General features: G+C 38.5%; 1 protein-coding gene across 1 annotated transcript in view; it reads right to left on the reverse strand.

The window, feature by feature from the left end:
• The window catches only part of PPARGC1A (PPARG coactivator 1 alpha), a 92,556-nt gene that overhangs the window by 68,312 nt on the left and 4,122 nt on the right, over positions 1-20,122 (reverse strand). Inside the window, exon 2 of the mRNA XM_063107644.1 lies at positions 19,007-19,186. Coding sequence (XP_062963714.1) covers positions 19,007-19,186 — 180 coding nt within the window. The remainder of the gene's footprint in view (positions 1-19,006; positions 19,187-20,122) is intronic.

A 20,122-nucleotide genomic window follows, 5' to 3' on the forward strand; every position in this document is an offset into this window, starting at 1 on the left:
TTAGCAACAGACCATATGTAGAGAACAAAGGACACCTTGATGACAGTGACCCCAAGGCTTGCAGTTTGGGGGGAAAACAGCAAACTGGTTTCTGATCCCTGGGAACACACAAACAAGAAGTTAGGCAACCCAGTGTGCACTATACTGCAGAGTCAGCCTTGTGCTAAAGATTAACAGCCGGTCTTAAAGGGGACTAAAGATCAGGAGTGAGCTTGCAAAGCACCAAACACCTCATTGGCAGCAGACTGCAATAGCGGGGCAATGAATGTCCCACCAGTTCTCTGCAGAAATAGGTACCATTTGACCATTTAACAGACAATAGAGCATCTCAATAAAGCAAACATAACCTTGTAGATCACTATGCAGCTGGCCAGTGTTTCTGAGGCTTCCTAATAGAAAATATCAATTTCATCTTACTGGCACTGAGGAGAAGCAGTAGGAACCAGGAATTTGAGTTCTGGTTAAATACTAACTCCTAAATTCCTACTCTGTGGGAAGACAGAAACCATGCATAACCAGAGGTAGTGATTGGCACCTAGCTGGGGCCCAATAAAACGTTTATGAGAAGCGTGGTAATTCAGGAAGAGTAAGACTCTATAAGAGGGAAGACCTAGGCATGGTGTCTGGGACATAGCAGGATCTCTATAAATGTCCTATGCTCCCTTGGCTGCCATTCTATGGGCATGGGTATCTCATTTTTGCAGTTCAGTGACAGTCTCCTTGAGGACTGCATTAGATGCCTTTCAACTCCCCACTGTACCTGGCATAATACCTTGCACATAATATGAGCTCAAGAACTACCTGGTGATTGATTGCCTCATGGGGAGCATCTGTGGCTGAAATCTATCCCCTACTAAATTGGCAAATGCAGTCTTCTGAATTTAGGTACACTGGTCACACTTGGGACAATCTTAAACTTTGATGATGAGCAGCTTTGTTTTTGGTGAACTGAATGGAAGCTAATACATTGTTAAGTGCTGTAATCCTCATGTGTGGTCATTTGATTCAAACTGAGACAACCTATTATACCTCCAGAGACACACCTCACCCCCCCCCCACACACACACTCACAAACTGAGAAGGTGGGGAAAGATAAGAGCTGATAAGGTTATTGTACATGCTGTATAGAGACAAACAGACAAGATTTGACAGAGCAATAGTCTCACAGAGAGTTGTTAATATGTAAGAAAGAAAGATACAGGAATAGCCAGCCTCATGTTTTAAAACTGCATTTTCTTTGCTTTCTGCTTTTAAATTACACACTGCAAAGTCACTGAGGAGAAAGCTTTAAGAAAACTTTCATTTGCTATGGTACAGCTCGCTGGTCTTTCTTTGCCTAAATAAATAAATAAATAAATAAACCCCTGGAAACGTTTCTTTCTTCTCATAGACATTAATAATGATAGCTTGAACTGTAAAGATTTGGTTTTACTGAAGGTAATGGAGTAATGTTTATTTCCATTAGACCAGGCCTATAAAATCCTCTTTTTATAACCATGAGCCTACAATTTCAAAACAGCAAAGCTTGACATTTTGGTCTCTGACAGGCAACACTTAATATCGGGATGTTTTAAAAATCTATATGAAAAAAGCTCTTAATACGAAACAGGCCGAACATTTTCCCCGCAAATGGTTTGTTTTAGCTCTTTCTTCCTCCCGGATGGACGAGGAAAATCAGACAGCTTATTGGCTTAGTTTGTTAGGCCAGGTTAAAGGGATACAGTGCCCAAAGACTCTTAGAGGAGCTTGCCCTGAGGCTAAAAATAGCAGGCACTAGAGAATTATCTTAAATACGACCAAACTTGTTCTGTACTGTGAATGCAGATAACTGTAATATGTTTCCATTTTTGGTCATTTCAGAGCTTTTTCTTTCTTTTATTTTTTTTTTTTTTTCCAGTTTGGCTGCTGTAGCTGACTATTTAATTCCTTTCTGATTCTATTTTTCACATTTGCTCTCAGAGATTCCGCCTGGGGGTCCACGAAGAAGACTTCTTACTTAGCTGAGCTGCTTTCGTTAAAATCTAATTTGCTGCCGGACTGCCAAGCACAATTCAGACAGGATTTTTTAGAAGGCAAATTCACTAAAACTGTTATTAAGAACCTACTATGTGTGTCCTTTTTCTTATCTTTCTCCTAAGAGTGGGAAAGGCAGTTTACCACATTTTATAAATAAATAAGAGCATGTTTGACTTCGGATTTGTTAAAGTCTCATGAGTAAATAATCTACCAGCAACAATCAATCTCCTCTCTTCTCAGCCTTTCAGCAGACATGTTTACTCCTGTTTTTGTCTGCATGGTACACCAGTCCTAACTTTACTTCATAACTCATCCCCTTATCTTATAACTAATTGTTTCAATCTGTCTTTTCACTAGACAACCAACTCCCAAAGGGAAAATTCTGTCTTATGTACTATGTGTATAATATATCTTTATATTATGAGCATCTAAATTAGTGCCTGGTATGTAGTTGTTGCTCATTGATAAATGTGTTAATTTAAGAATGAACAAAATCAGTTTTTGTATTAGAGGACCGTGCATAAGAACATACTGAATTATAACAGACAGTCAGATTACAGTCCTAGACTGGGTGGACTGTTCTCTTTTGATAAAGGCAGCTCACCTAAACAGCAATGACCATGAATTCAACAGAAACCAGGAAAAGACAGAGCATTAAGGTGAAGGGAATCCTCTCCTTACTATTTTTGCACTTTGGTTCCTATGGTCGCAGCCTATAAATGAAAGCAAGGACAAAAGCATCACATCTTCTGAAATTAGCTATCCTTTGCCAGCCCAGGATTTCTTTGTAGACCCTTTGCTTGATTATTCTAAGAAATAAGGCAACTTCCATACAACTACGGCATAGTAAACTTGTAATCACTTTTCCACAAGAGGTAAATTCTTTTCATTGCAACTGTTGACAAGGAAACAACAACAAAATATCTGCAAAAATTTGAAGTCTGAATCTGCTGAGAGGGTCAAAGCAAGCCAGGAAATATGGGCACAGTGTTGGTAACAGCATGTTGGGAATCTCTGGCCATGTATTTTCATGAGGTCCATGTACAGAGGCAGTTACGTGGATGTCCTGGAATCCCAGAAAGATACCTATTCTTTAGTTCTTCATCAAGTGTGAGAAATGTTCCCTCTTCTGTAGTGGGGAGAGGTGAATGCTTTCCATCCTCAGTCAATGTATAGCAGTGCCCTTACATGCCAATGCACATCAGCTTAGCATAGCCACATGTCTCCCAAATGCCATTAAAACCACACATATATCTTCATCTGAGCAGCAAGTCTTCTCAGTCAGTTAGAAGGTGGCAGGCACACAAGAGACTGTTGTCACTGTTGGCTCTGTTTACAACCCATCTCTTGGAGGATACACTCTCAGATCTTTGATATGTCTTATTTTTAGCACAATCGGGCTGAACGGCTGAGAAAGTCATTTTATTCTCTCTCTCTCTCTCTCTCTCTCTCTCTCTCTCTGTGTCTCTTTCTGAATTTGGTAGAACCACTGTAACCATTCATTCACATGCACTAGAGTGAGTTCCAAGGTGCATAGCTTTGTGCCAGCCACTGAAGCGGGGATGAAGCACCAGCTTTTCCTCACATAGTATACAATACAGCTGGAGGGATACAGCCAAAAAGTTATCACTTAGACAATGGCACCACAATTCAAAGGTCTTAACAACAGTAAAAGATGCTCTTTACACATGTGACAACAAAAGCTCACTTTGTGCCAAAGAGGGCCACAGATACCTTCCTAAATTTAGGGACTTAATCATTTATTCTGTGCCTGGTAAAATCTCCAACTAAACACAGACCAAAAACAGTCTTTAAAATAGCATGTTGTTACAATACCATTTATGGGAATGGTGTCTATGGAAAATTTCCTTTGGAGTATTGCTTTTTCAGACTTATTTCCAATGGTACTCAAAAGAGGACCCATTTTATTTCTGATAACCTCTGACTGCACACCTTATTCTATCACCTTGTTCTAATTTGCATGGATATTCTCCTTTTTACTGCTTGGTTCAGAGAGGGCACAGAGATGGCAGGGCAGCTGGTTTGCACACAGTCCAGAATCAGCTTCTATGCCACAGGACAAAAGGTCAGTGGAAAGTCCCACCAGTGGCACAATTACTCTGGTCACTCAGGGGCCATCCACTGGTCCAGGAATAGCTTGCAGGTGAGTGATGGACAGGGTCATGGCTGCCTGGCTGTATCAGGAGCTATTATGACAGCCATAAAGAGAAAGGGAAAAATTGAACAAAGGGAAGAATTACTCCTGAAAGGGACATGAAGAAAGACACAAATGCCTGTCTACAAAGGATAAGCGTGAGGAAGTACCAGGAGAGCTGGACTGTTTACAGTGGTAGAAAAGAACATCATCCTTTGAAATCTCCAGTGTTTGAATATTAATGAGGGGCCATAGCTTAACCAAGGTGCAGGGTCCATGTAGAAACCCAAGCTGCCCATTCTCAGGTGAGAGGTGCCAGAGCCAGTCAAGAGTGTTTGGATAAAGAAGATACAGCTAAAGCATTCCCTGGGTTTCTAAAAGAAATTAGATTTAGAAAACTCAGTCCTGTACATTATCTGAAATGCTTTATCTAAAACCAAGTAGCACATTTTAATGATTGTTTTGCAAGCCCTAAGGCTGGTGATTTATGTATAAGGATCTCCAAACAAAATGGGGAAATAAAGAGAGGTACACTGTCAGTTCCAGTATTCAATTTAGTGTGCTCTAAATGAATATATACAAGTGAATTTTGTGTTGTTGGGGTGGTGGCTTATTTAGGGGCTGGGTAGGAAAAATATGGAAAGTAATAAAGAGGGAAAGTATAGGCAATTTCATTCTAAAGCAATGTGGCAAATTACTTAACAATAACTCTGATGAGCTGTATTTGTCTTGACCAATGTTCCTGTAGCCAAAGAGCATTACTATTGACAAGAAAAAAATCAGTGAAATTTTAACAGCTATAATTTTTAGGGAGAAAGTAATTCAACAGATTACGTAAGTTCAACATTTCACGAAGCATTCTCTTATTTAGTGCTGCATTATGGGAAAGATTTACAGGATAATATTAAGAGCCCATGAAAATATTTTATATCTAAAACTATGCATGTGTATTTGTATATATGCGTCACTTATCTCTCACATCATCAGGCATTAATGTACATAGGCACCTGCTCAGAGGAAATCAAAGATGTTGACTCACTTAAGCATCCAACATTTTATTAAAGCATTTTAATAGAAAGATTTCAAAATCATTTACATATTTCCCGCATCTTAAAAACTATGAGAATCGATTTTTTAGAATTATGTGATATTGCAATATGGCTGTAGAGAGCTATTGAGAAATACAGGGCTATTTGCCCTCAAATTTTTGAGTGTCTGTCCATGTTTTGCAGTTTTTAGTCTTGTTTCTCTCGGTCAGTTCTCACTTCTCACTATGATCTACTTGCCTCTACCATCTTGTAAATTTTCAAAAAACATTTCTTCCAATGCCCTATGTGCTCAAAAAACAGATAACAATATCCACTTAAATTGGAAGTAAAACAAAAGGAAGAAAGTTTTAAAAAGAGGGCTTGAGAAGCTTATGTGCAAATAAAATCGGTTGAGTTTGAAGGAATTGTTTGGAATCTGGTTTCGCTTCTCAGAGACATTTTTACAAACAGTGTGTTTCTCAGCTATGCTTCAGACAATTAATAATATTAAGTTAATAATGGCCAGAGAAATGAGGTCTTTAAGTATAAATTATAAAAATAACCACTATAATTAAATAAAAATGCATCCTATCTATGGAACATACATCTTCTCTTTCAAGGATTAAACATGTAGCTGGAATTAAAAATGAATCAGTAACAAAAGGAAAAAAGTGCTGGGTTTTTTTTTTTTTTTTTCTATACCTCAAAAGCAGTGGGGAGGTCACACAGTCCTGTTGGAGGTTATCATCCCTTTTGCTGACTCAGAGAATAAACACATTTGCTATTCAAAGACAAATTAAACAGGGCATGGCTTGTGCTATGTGGATCCCCAACCTGTTATCTGCCAAGACCAGGCAACATTTAGTTACCTCCAAACACATCTAAACAGAGAAAATTCTTTGGCTCTGTGTGGACAGAATGTCTTTGTCAAAATTTTCAGTTTGATCAAATATTGCAAAGCAGTCCGGACTAGATTTGTCCCAGGAGAAATTGATACAAATTCCTTTAGGACAAGAGCAGCCACCTCAGCTACATTGCTGGGATTGCCAGGTGATAGGATTAATGAAGCTAGACAGTGGCATTGTGACCTAACGTAACTCTCAAATCTGCTGCACGCAGAGCCCTGGAATTGGGGACCAGCAGGGGAAAGAAATCATTTATCCTGTATAGCATTTCCATGTTCAGATTCCCAGGCAAATGTCCAAACTCTTCTCCAGTGGGAAAAAGAGGTGAGTCTGCTCATCAAGCAGCACCACCTGAAAGAAAAAACCGGGCTGAGATATACAGCTCAGAGGAGAGCAGGGTGTCCCCACTAAGCATGGGCTGGCAAGACACAGAGGATTCTGACATGAGAACATATCTGGACAGAATCTGAGTTGGCAAAGATCCCTGGACACCCAAGAGAACTATGTCTGGAATATAGAAGCTCCAACTTCTCATCTGAGCAAACGAGATGGCATCCAGGGAAGCTAATGTCGTTAGGCCAAGAGCCCACAGAAAAACCAAGGGCATTTCTATAATAGAGGCACTTTTCCCCCTATGCAAAAACTATTCAAAAGCAGAAATAAACCCTTCTCAGAAAGGACTGGGAAAAGAGAATTTAAGCCAGAGCATTATAGAAATCCAAAAGAGATCTAATTGAGTACCTCTCTGTAGAGGCGTAATGCTCAGTGACTCCAAAGAGGAGGAAAGAGATAGGGAGCATTCTTTCTGTGCATCCCCATTCAAGGGGCAGGACAGCCCCTGGACAGCACTACCCCATGAGGCAATATCTTTTCAAAGTGAAGGGTCCAAAAGAGAAAAGCCACATGCACAGGGTGTCTCATACAGGCAAAAAGTGTGTCAGTCCTTCCAGCTGGACAGAAATGTCATTCTCAAAGAGAAAGGTCAAGAGGTCTAAAATGGTACAAAATGGTTTTCATCCTAGAAGCCCTACATATGTTGCCAGGGATGTAGCATTCAAGTCATGTCAGACTTGCACACCGGTTAAGGAACTTTCTGCTGATGGTCTACCTCTCTTCTCTTAGGTTGGCTTCCTCTTCTTTTCCTTTGGCAATTTCCATGAGAAAACTGTTGCTCTACTCAATACATGATGTGTGGGACACCATGAATCCCAGGTCTCCCAATTTCAAATACAGTCTTCTGCCCCACTATCCTGAATTTGTTGGTCCCTATGTCTGGGCTCTTGGTTTGGAATAGAAGGTTTTTCTAGCTAAATGTTCTCCAGCAAAATTCCACTCCAAGGAGAAGGTATTTCTAAAGATAATAAGAAGGGCATAATTTATCTATAAGTGATGCCCAGGATAACAGGTAGGTGGGGAAAGTCCTTGCTTTGCTTCCTCTATCAGAGAGCTTATCTCACTTGACATTAGAGGCCTCTTCATCATTAACCACGAACTTCACAAAGCCAGGGACTGTGTCTACTCTTAACCACAGGCTCTCCAGAAATGGTCAAGAAGCTAAGCATGCTAATAGTTGACAGTAATTATTTTTTAATGAATGTGTAAATAAATCAGTAAGAGAACAGATGAACTTTTGAAATTCATAAGCATGAAGAATTATAAAAATGTACAAAAGATGGAAACCAAGAGCTTTGGCCAGTGAATGTTTCTCATATGAGAAAATGTGACCATCCATACCCCAAGTAATATGGCATGAAAAGAGCAGTGTTAGTAATAATCCTTGGTAATATCTGCATTACCTTTAGAATATCCAAAGCACTGTCCTGAGGTTTTGAAGTTAGCAACTTAATCATGTAAGTCAAAATGATTGCAGATACAGACTGCAACACCTTCATGTCTTCAGGCCATTTGAAGAAAGATGGGCAGAGTTGAACACTTCTATGAATTCCGCAAAAGTGGGAAAAAAAAAAATACTTGCAGCAGTTTCAACCTATGCCTTTGGTGCAGAAATATCAGCCAACTGGTCTCTGAATTTCTCCCTAGATTGTAAGTACAATCCATTTTTTTTCTCCTTTTAGTAAGTTGCAAATTTTGTTCAACACTTTCTTTTCTGCATCTCTGTAATTCTCTTTCTTAGGAAAGTTTGAACAAAATGTCCAGTTGGAAGAAAACGTCACTATTTTCTAATGCTCTTGTAAAGAATTAAGAGTTAACTGGGGTGCAAAGGCAATAAGAAAGCTTGCTAGAGCACAGTTAGAGAATTTCATGACAATTAGCACTGATTTGCACTACAAGAATAGAAGGGGAAAAAAAGCCAAAAAAATTTTGTTTTAAAGAAGAACAAAAAAAAAAAAAAAAAAAAAAAAGCTATTCACACATACACAACCCAAAAAAAGCCTCCAAGCACTGGCTGAAAAACCCATTGGATAACAGAAGAAACACACCAGATCAGCCAATTAGCATTCACCCAAGAAAAGACAGCACTTCGGAGGGAGGGAAGAAAAGGAGCTCGTCAACAGTAATATCAACTTTACAATAGCCCTGACTGTTTATCAACCCAAAGGAAGGGCTACCTCCCTACTTTCTTGTGACCCTCTCGACAATTCTGGGGGAAAAGATGTTAGTTCAACATTATTGCAAGCCAGAATATGACTCTATTTATGTGACAAGTTGACAACATACAATTTCATGCTTGTTGAGCTGATCGGTGTTATATATTCACTGTGAATATTATGAAGCCTCACCATTATAAATATGAAACAGTATACACTTATTCAAAATAACTCCAGCAGTGGCAATTTATAGCTTAGTTGTTTGTGTTCTTATGAAGTCCAAATGCCACCTTAAGAAGCTGCAGCTCGCAGAAACAGATGTGCAGTGTGACTGCGACCAAAATGGATTGACTATGACCTATGTGAAGGCAGGCTATTACATTTTGGTCTGCATGGCAGCTGACACTGGTTTGTATTTAGATATGTGACGGTTGGGAACACTGTGTCCTTAAAGCACTGTTTAAACATGGGCCAAAACATTTGTCTACTAGACTAATTATTTTATCACCCTTCTATGGCAAGGATCACTTTTATTTTCCTTTTAAAAAAAATGTGAGTGTGTCTGCACACACACAGGCACATATTCCCTCTATGCTTGGTAAAGTTACAGCAAGGACTTTAAACCTTGGTCATGTCAGGTGAATGCTGGCAAGATTTCCAGAATGCCTGCATAACAGGATTGTACCACTTTCTTGATCAGGTGCCTGGGAACTGGACAAGGCCACAGACCATCAAGTCATAAGCTGTCACAGCAACTGTTTGGGGGCAGGTTTTTTCCTCCTCTTCCCTCCCCCGTTCCTTGTTTCCTCTTAGCAGGCTTCAACCAATTTGCAAGTGTTCGCTTCCACAAGGACAAATTTGGAATAGTGTAGAACAACACAATTTATCCAAATGTGGAAGGAAGTGAAGGAACCAGACACCTTGCTAAAACTAGATATCAAAAATTTGCATAAGTAGTTTCCCAACAACAGAAGTGTTATTTGGAACAAAATAAATTGCTTGTATTGCATGCAAGGGCACAAGCCTTGACCAACTTTGTGGTTGCTTCCCTGCTTGTACATTTCTTAAGTACACTCAGATACTCCTGCTGTGAAGCTCAAGTTAGTAGCCCTCAATAGGTAGACCTAAAAAGGTAAGTGCTTATAGAATTAGAAGTCTTCAACATCTTTATTTAATAATCGAAAAATAAACCCAAAATATTTAAAATATGGATTTAGTTTTCTCCAGGATTTTCTAGTAATTCTTTGTTTCTTTTTTGTTTGTTTACTTAACATTAGGTAATGCCTCTAGATCTTGTTTTAAGACCTAGCAAAGGATTCACTGACTGGAATCCTGGATCTCTTTTGAGACACTTTAATTACAGTCAGTGTTTTGGGTTCTGGAACTTTACCATTCCAACAAAGTTTGCTATGCAAAATCTGCATATATTTCTACTTTTCCTGTTGGGCTAAAGTGAAGGTGTTGTCGGTCTGTCTAGTAAATCCAACCCACAAGATAACATAATCACATACATTCATTTCTCAGGGACCTTGGCAGCTCTTATCTCCTTGCTTTTATGATCTCTTATGAACAGCCAGAAATAGCAATTTGCAGCCTGTTTGTAAAGCCATCTTAGTCTGAACTTAGCCGTCTCCTCTTTTATCACACAGTGATATTCTGCAGCTAAATCCCATTCGCCACAGCAAAATTTACTCTGAGCTCCATTTCAGAATATTGTAAGTATTCTCTGTGTGTATGGAACATATCAAACATGTAATGGAGGGCAACTATCATCTCAATGAACTATTTATTAGTAGAAGATGTTTTGTGTGCTTTGCTTAGATTTATTGATATGCTTCCCACAGTACACAGCAGCCTGAAGCTATTTAGTTCATGTTCATCAGCATCTCAGGCAAGCAGCTCTGCTGTTCACACAGTTCTGGTTCTTCTATGTGCTTTGCTCAACTTTGTTTTACCATTATATCACCTAGAACATTAAACACAAGGCCCCAGTTCCATGTGTTAAATCACAATTGTTTCCTATTAAGTGTTCCAAGCTACCCATTTTTATTAACAGTTACTTTATTAAATCCTTAATAACACAGATAGAATAGTTAGTTAATTTGTGTGTTGAGCCATGGATGTTAATTTGTAAACATAATAACATACCGCAATCATTTGCATAATAGCATTTTAATCTTTTTAGTAAAAGCTGTAATTCCCTACAAAGTACACTGCAGTAGAAACTAAGTGACTATTGGTAATAATACAAAAGGCCTTAAAATTCTGATCCTATTATAGTGTTGGAACATACCCAAACTGCTTCCATAATCTCTGAAATGTTACTGTTCTCTGATTTAGGTGTCTGTGTCAAGAATAAAAATGAAGTATAACTGGTAGCAGTAGACTATTTCCTAAATGTAATTTAGTATTCACTAAGCACCAGCACTTTGCAAATAGCTCTGAGGCTTTCCTTCAAAGTTCAGAGCTCCAGCTATGCATATTGTGTGAGGAACACCATGGAACTCACTCTAAACTCGGCTGTGCTGAAGAGAAGGCTCTGATAAATCATGCTGATTTGGCACACAGAAGGGCATCGACCACCAGGGATTTGGCTACTGAGTCTCCTCCCTTCTCCTTACCCTAGCAGCCTGATTTTATCTCCTTGAACTCACTCCGAGTAGAAATTTGGAAGAGAATAAAAAAGTTGGGGGAATGCTTAAAGAAGCTACTTTAAACAAAAAAAAAAGGTAACATCTATATGGCACTCAGTCTGTAGAATCCATTAACACCAATCACAAGACTGCTCCCCCCCCCACACACACACAAAGTAATTCTTTAAACGTCAGGCCAAGTCATTTTACGCAAGATCTGGTAATTCATTAATCCATCCAGCTGCAAACCTTGAATGAATAACTTGCAGTAGTAATGGAGACGGGCAGGTCTACAAAGTATTAGTGTTTAGAATCTGAAACTGTGCAAATGACTCTATCATTTTGGAAAAGAAAAGACACATAAGCATATTCTATCACCATTTTGAGACAAACGGCTTAATGAATCAGAGTCGTATATCTTTGAAAAATTTTGCCCTTGCCAAAAATAAGAATGTTTATTTCACGGTGGATCTCTCTCCTTTCTTGCTCTCATTCTAGCTACTTGTAAGTCAGCATCTTTGGCTGCCTACAGTAAAACACAGTACCCTGCTTTGCTTTCAAACTGTACCTCGGAGCACACAGTCTTCAAAGTAACCTGAGAGGTTAAAGAAGAAGAAAAAAAATGGCCCTTACAAAATTGTTTCACATCACAGGCAATTCATTTTATAAAAGCCACAATAAAAGTTTTCATTGCTAAAAGAATGGGCACATAATTATAGAGACAAACTAACCTTGTTAAAAATGAGGAGTCTGGGATAAGAAATAGTGGAGGAAGGACTTGGCTCTCCGTTTAATAACATGGCCTTTAATGTTCATCTTTTTATCTGCTTTGTGCATTGATCTCATTAGGAGGTGAGCCATCTGCTGGGCTGTGGTTCCATGACATTGGGAATAGATAGGGAACATGAACAAATAAACACGGTATATGTATACAGTCACTACATAGGCGCACACACTTGCTATGCGAATAGTTGGTCCAATGCAGCATCCTGAACCTTGACTACTTAAACCAGACTAATATCTTTGAAGTACCTAAGAGAAAATGAGCCACTTTTTCCCGATTCCACTCCAAGATTTCCTCCTTGTGAATTTAGGTGTCTACTTTTTTGGCCCCAAAGATAGCCAGGCAGAGTAATTTTTATTTAAATGACCCACTTAAGAGTTCAGGAGATTGGAAAAGCCTATAAAATGGCTCACCTGCTTCTTAGAATGCTCAGTGTATCTGACATGAAATCATTGGTCTCTACCCCAAAAAACACAAAATAGTACTTTCCAGAATCATTGTGCCTAATTAAACATACAGATTCTCACTTTCCAAATGGCAAGTGGCTTAGAACTGGATCAATTTCCATGAAAAACACCAGCCAATTTCATCCTTTGTAACCACAACTTCCATTAACAAAAAGCCACCACTGGAAAAGTTTGTGCTGGTGAAAGATGGTCATGTAACCTGCATACTGTGCCTTGTTATCTATTAGTGGGGGTTGGTGCCAACAGACAGAGCCCTGGGGGTCAGAACTCCCAAGCCATATTTTTTCAGTGGTCAGCATAATGACAGAGAGGAAATAGGGTGATAAACCAGATGTTCCCAAGATAAGCCAGATGTTATCTAGCTGAGAAGTCTAAAACAGTGTTTAACTGAGGTGTGTAGATGAACACACACACACCACTATTTAGTCTCCCTGCAAGATAAGCCGACGGTAGAAGTTAAAAATAAAGCTGCACACAGACTGGATCAGATTGTTGCTTCCTGATTTGTGACTCTCCAAGAGGAACATCTAACTGATTTATACCCAGAATTTGGAATTTTGTGGTAGACTACAAATGCAAAGATAAGTACAACATAAATTTTTAAAATACTCCATAAGTCTCCATGAGTTTCAACATTCTTCAATGTTCTTCTGTTACAGCCAATTATCTCCCCACTTAAATGGCTATTATTTTCTTCCTTGAAGTCTATGTTCTCCCTAAGTGTCATTACCAAGTGTGGCAAAAATCTGGTTGTGGGCCGTAAATTTAATTTAAATGAAAAACATTTATTGATTGCAAATTGGAAATTCCAGAAATCTTTAAAAAGTGATTATTGTAAATGACTTCAGTCTCTCCACATAACAAAGGAGAATTTATTCTCCCAAGGATTAAATTAAGGTGAGGTTGCTTTTACACACCTTTTTTTTTTTTTTTTTTTTTTTTTGTCTGTTTGTTTTGTTAACATTCCAAGAAGTTTGCCATTCATAGAAAAGTCTGACCACAGGCACAGTCAGAAGCAGGAATTCATTACCATGGAAGGCTGCAGAATTTCCTTCAAGGAGACAAGTGAGGAAAAGCAGACACCATGTAAATGTGTGCATTGGGTTAAATATGTTCTGTCCCTGAGGCAGCAGGGAGATGGAGAGTCCTTTGTAAAATGACTCGCAAGTTTAAGGAAGCACTTCAGCTTCTAAAGGTGAGCAGAAACCTAACCCGGAAAGACAGCCCTAAAGTGCTGATTCTCTGGAATATTTTGGAGTTGGATTCCTTGCCACCCATAACCTAACTCATATTCGTCATGGCTGGCGGAATTTTCCTTCAAGATGCTTCGTGCCTGTTCCCCACATGCCATTCCCTCAATTCTCACCTGCCCTGCACCTGTGTCACATTGTGTCTGGAATGCAGCAGGGCCTGCTGTCTCATTTCCTCTACTTCCTACTTGCCCATATCTCTTACAACTGCCAACAATCTCACTCTTAAATACCACCTCCATGACATCGTTCTCCTGCCCCCAATGTTTAATGACACCCTGCTTTGTACCATGTAAACTCTAAGCACTTCAAACCAGGTTTTCACGGCCTCCCATAATTTTGTACCTCCCTACCTCCAAACTTACTCTCCCTCCCCCTGGGTTCCCGCTAATGTATATTTTACTTTGAGTAAACCAATCTCTTCACCTCCGTGCTCCCTCCATGAAACACTCGCTCCTCTTCTCTTACCAGCCTTGGTGAATTTATTCTTGCTGTTTGCCGCCTTAATTTCATACATACACACACGTTATGTATATACATGCATAAACAGTCTCACGATGTTTGTCAATTGCTAATATATATTTATATATATAATAAATACAATCCTATGTATGTACATATACATATATACGTAGACATCAATATACCGTCTTATGCTTTTTTCTAGTTGCTAATACATAAAACATATACATATATTTGTGCGTATGTATGTACATACAGTCTTGCATTGTTTGCTAGTTGTTTTACATTTGATCAATTTGTCTCTCAAACTAGATTTAATACTGTTTAGGAAACAAGCTTTCTTTTGTGCTTTATATGTAATCTTCACATTACCTAACACAGTTCTAGCCATCAATAAGCACGTGATGATCAACTCATTCATTATGCTACAAATATGCATGGAATGCTTACTTTCCACTGTTTCTAAGAAAACACCTAAGAAAACTTCAGTGAACAAGACAGGCAGATTCCCTGCTCTCAACATGCTCATGGCCTATTGAATTGCCAAGACTTGTTACTTTTACTTTTTGATAGGTACAGAATATAGGCCCATTTTTGAAAAAAAATTAGAATATAACTAAAAGCAAAAAGAAAAAATGTAAAGTCATCTATATTTCCACCAGAATGATGGATTCTTGAAGGCTTCCACCATTCACTTCCTTGGTGGCATATAGCAGGATACCTTATACACAGATAACACAAAACCACCACTCACCGTTTTTCTCCTACAAAAGTTCACAGTGTCAGGCCTTCCTGAGAGTTCCAGTAATTACCAGATATGAATACTGGCTACAGCTGTGAGTCCTTCTCTCCTCATTAGCGAAGGCAGGCCTCAGAACATATTATGAGTAATGACCTATAGACAACCGCCTTCTCACTTGCCACCGTTCTAAAGAACCCCAAGTAGCTGCATTCAGAAGTAACAGACGAATGAATGAAAGATGCCCATTCGGTTGTATCATGGAGGCATTAAAACAGGTGTTAAAATAAAGCAGGGACAAGGTGGCCCACAGTGACCCAGAAAGGCCAATGTGCTATTTAAACTAACCCCATGCCACCCCTCTTTACACACTGCTGTGCTGTAAAAGTTGTCCTTTATTCTCCGCCTTCAAACAATGCACAAAGGCAGCAGAAGGAAGGAAGTTATGTTGCAATATTCTGAAACATAAATCTTTCTTCCAGCCGGTCCAGGGACAGTATCCTGTTTTCTTTACACATGGATTAGATTCACTGGAGGCTGCACCTGTAGGCCTTGTGCCCTGTTTCTCAAAGTGGCTTCTGAATCATACCTGGTCACCTGCATTTACACATTCAGTCACAGGTTGTGCAAGCAAGCAGAGATCATTGTTAGTGTGTCCTGTTACTCAACCAGCGTATACAATTGCGTGTTGGTACACAATTGCTCCCACTCAGAATTCACTCTTTCTGAAATTGTGACATTCAACTTCATTCTTTTTTATTATTATGATGTTTGGGAAGTTAAAAATTAAACTTAGATTCTCATGAATGGAATAGGCAAAGGGCACAGATTTCTGTTTACTCCCAACATTTTGACATTCTGTTATACTATTACGTAGCCCTAAATCCCACTGTCTGCACTGATTAAAACTCAGAAATCCCATGGTCAATTTTCAGGGGTGTCATTAACATGCTACTTGAGTCAGGTGAAAGTGTTTAACTACTCAATGCCATATTTTCTTCTGGGAATCAGAGGTAGATAATGCTTGCTACTGTAGGATGAGAGATGGCAGAGCCCGTGACTGTCTGGCTTGTTCAAATGTGATGAGGCAGGGCTCTGAGAACCGGAAGAAGGTGAGCACAGGTGAAAAGTCCACTGCAAGAGGCTGACCTGCGAAAAGGCTTCAGTGAAATGCTGCTTTGGATGAAGCAACACAAAGCCCTGACCATTCAAGGGTTATTTTGTTGTATGTGGACCTTCTTCTCAGGGAAGACCCAATTTTAAAATTTCACCTATGCTCCAAACACACTTTTTTCCCCCATTATAGAAAAGATGTCTGAGTTAAACACTAGAGGGCAAAGAGTAGATGCGTCACCACACTATTCAAATGCTCATGGAGCTGCTGCTATCTGTAACAGTATTGCCACATATGACCTTTCCTTTCACATAGACAAAGAATGGGTTTTGTGATATCAGAGAAAACTGTTATGGGTACTTATCTAAACAGTCACTTTTGCTCTCTGTCACTATGAGAATACCTGACATATTAGTCCTATGGCCCCGGACACTTTGATAGTTTTGAATGGCTTCTCATTCTTTATATCCAGTATCTTACTATACTTTCTCTCAGAAATTTGACAAATTCATCTTTAGCACTTTATAAAAGAGAATTTCAGTGATTTTAAACAAAACAAAACAAAACAGGGTTTCTTAACCTCAGACCTGTTAGCATTTGAGGCTGAATAGTTCCTTGTTGTGTACAATCCTGTGCATTGTAGGATATTTAGCATCATCCCCAGTCTCTCCCCACCACGTGCCAGGAGCATCACCTTGTCCCCAGGCGTAACAATTAAACACGCCTCCAGACATTGTCAAACATCCCCTGGGGAGTAACATGGCCTTCGGTTGAGAATCATGGGTTTAAAATAGTCTAATGAGAGAAAAAATTAAATAAATCTTTTGTTTTAGAGTGTTGAAAACAATTCTATCAGTGGTGGAATATTCCTCAAGGACTAAAAAGCAGTGCCATTGTATAGATTAAGCATCTATACATAGATAACTAACTAGTTGCTTAACCAAGTCAATTGAAGGTACACATTTGAAGTACCTCACGTAGGTACCACAAGGAATATAAGGTCACGGAAAAGCTGATCTTGTTTGAAACTAGCTCACCAGGGAGGGCTTGACTGCCATGACATCTCCTCCCACCTCTTAGTTACTCTCTAACCATCATCGTCTACAAAATGCATGGCATTCACCCAATGTGAAATAGCGATTTTTAGATAAGAGGTCTATAGAGATGGACATTTTTTAAAGTGCTGTTTATTTAATGCAGCATGACTTAGAATGGGCCTGTAACCTGACAAGTGTGCTGGATGAGGAATGTTCAATTTACCAGTTCTAACCAGCCAAGTCCTCACATGAACTTTCTAAGACCCGGCTGAGCAGCCTGGGAAAGTATAGCTAACCACAAACCTTCAGTGTTTCCTCCACCTCGTTCCATCTCCCCAGCCCTAATTTTACCACCTTAAGCTTTCTTCTAAGATCCACTTAATGTTCCAGACGTATTATAAAATCTTAGCTGTGGGCAGAACCTACAGTTGCCTCAGCACACCAGCTATCCCTATCTCCGTGTCAACCAACACTGAAAGGAAAGATTCTGTTCTATTTTTAAATATATTGAGCAAAGAAGCAGCTTGCCACGTCTTTGTAAAGGATGGCTGTCACCCAAATTCACTGTTTCCCTATTTTTATCTATGATATAGACTTTGAAGTCAGATAAATTTGGAGTTCAAATCCTAGGTCTTTATTTGTCACCTGTGTGATTTGTGGAAAATCACTTAACCTCTCTGAGACTTATGTCTCCATACGTAAAATGGGAAAGTGTCTAAACAATAGGTTGTTTTGAGGGATAAGTGAGATTATACACATAAAGTGAGAATGTTTCAAAATGTTGGCCATTGTTGTTATTACTATCATTGTTATCAACATCATAATATTTATCATTCTCTCATTATTCAACAAATGTTTATTCAGCACCTTCTATGCACTGGGTGCTGAAAAATTCAATTAATATTATAAAATTAGCTTTGTTAAAGACTCAAGATTTCAATCAAATAACATTGAAGTATAAGAAATGTCTTTGCTGGTGAATAACAAAAGCTTTATATAGAGCCCGGCACATAGTAGGTACTCAGAAAATATTAGATGATGTTGATGGTGCTGGTGGTTGTAATATGGAAAACTAGTTGATTTGGCAATCTTTATTCAATTTCCTTGCCAGAGAATTTCACTAAATGTTTGTCACTTTATGACATCATTTTATTTTCAAGTAAATGAGTACTGATCTTATGAGAAAGAATTTCTTTTCTTAAAGTAACACTTTAAAAGAAGTAAATTAAATTTTTTATTAAAGAGTAGGCTTATAATAAGAGTCTAGAATCTGGGAGGTAATTCTCACTATTAAAAGGCAAATTAATTTCTACTAATTTATAAGTATTTATTAGATTAGTTGAGTTTAGAAGTTTTTAATAGGTAAGTAAGTTAAGGGTATGTACCAAAAATTTTATAATAAAAAAAAGATTTCTCACCTACTTTGTAAAACAAATAAAGGTAGAGATCTAACCTCTTGGTTAAAAAGAAATGCCTTCTTGTATACTACGATTGAGCATCATATACTCTTCAGTCTCTTTCTGTGGTAAACAGACAGGGATAAACAGGTTTAAAGTTTTGTTCTTTGTCAGTAATTCTCTCACAACCCCTTAGTATTTCAACACAGTTTAATGCACTTTGTTTTTGGTTCTTAGCCCCTTAAATCTCAAAACAAAACAAAACAATCAAAAAATAATAATAAAAAAACCACCATACGTTTTCCAAACATTGTTTTTCCATAGAATAAGAAGTGTATAACTGTGATGAAAAATCTTTTGATGACAGCCAAGCAAAAATCCATTATATTTTCAGGCCTACTACCTAACCATGTTAGTCCTGCCCAAGCCAAGTTCATTGAGAAATTAATTTTTCCAAAAGATGTCCTTACCTCAAATATGTTGGAAGGCTCATTGTTGTACTGATTGGAAATTATTTCTGATTGGTCACTGCACCACTTGAGTCCACCCAGAAAGCTGTCTGTATCCAAGTCATTCACATCTAGTTCAGAAAGATCAAGTTCAGGAAGATCTGGGCAAAGAGGCTGGTCTTCACCAACCAGAGCAGCACACTGTAGGAGGCAGAGAGGGGGAAAAAAACCTTTCATTAACTGCAGGAATTTATTAAACTGCAATAGCATGTGATAGGAATTAAACCCGGTTAATTCAACGACATCACCAAAGCTGGTCTCTGGGGCTTTAATCACCAGGAAAAACATCCTGGATTCTTTACTCACTTGGCTCCCAAAGGATACTTTGTCTGATTTATTTCATCCAAAATTCTAACCTCCAGATCCATGGTTAATACAACACTTCCATGAAGACTTCTCTGATTCTTCTTGTTAGAAATCAGCTGGATTTGTTTGTACCTCTTTGATAGTTAGCACTTACCAAGTTCTAAATTGTCTTATGGTGAATTGTATGCAAAATTTTACTCTCTCCTTAGAGAACAATCCCTTTGAGGGAAGGATACAAGCTTGATTTTACTTTCGAATTGCCATCACACATAATAGAGACTCAATAAACAATTTGTTAAATGAAAAATAGAATGCAGGAACTATACTAGGAACACTTTCTCCATTTATGCTACTTTTAAGCATTATAATTTATATAATTCATTTAGCAACTAATGATGCAAAGTCTTTACTCATTTATGGTTCTCTTGAATTGTTATTTAAATCATTTACTCTTACTTGATTTTTCATGCATTTTTGCACTTCATCCTTAACAGGTCAAAAGCAAATTCCTTGAGCTGAAGGACAAAAGTTATACTTCTTTTTATATCTTTCACTATGTATAACTTGCATGTCATGTGTGTTAATGCGCTTATGTGTACATGTGCGTGTGTGCGTGTGAGTGTATGTGGTTGGGATCACCTCACACCTGGAAAAGAAAAGCCATAATAGCATATCACAACTATATTTTGTTCATTATTTATGTATACCTACTCTATGAATTCAAAATAACTATTTCAGTTTAGAGTTTTAAAACGACTTCAAAATAAGGTT

Source organism: Cynocephalus volans, chromosome 9, assembly GCF_027409185.1.
Source record: "Cynocephalus volans isolate mCynVol1 chromosome 9, mCynVol1.pri, whole genome shotgun sequence".
NCBI lineage: Eukaryota > Metazoa > Chordata > Mammalia > Dermoptera > Cynocephalidae > Cynocephalus > Cynocephalus volans.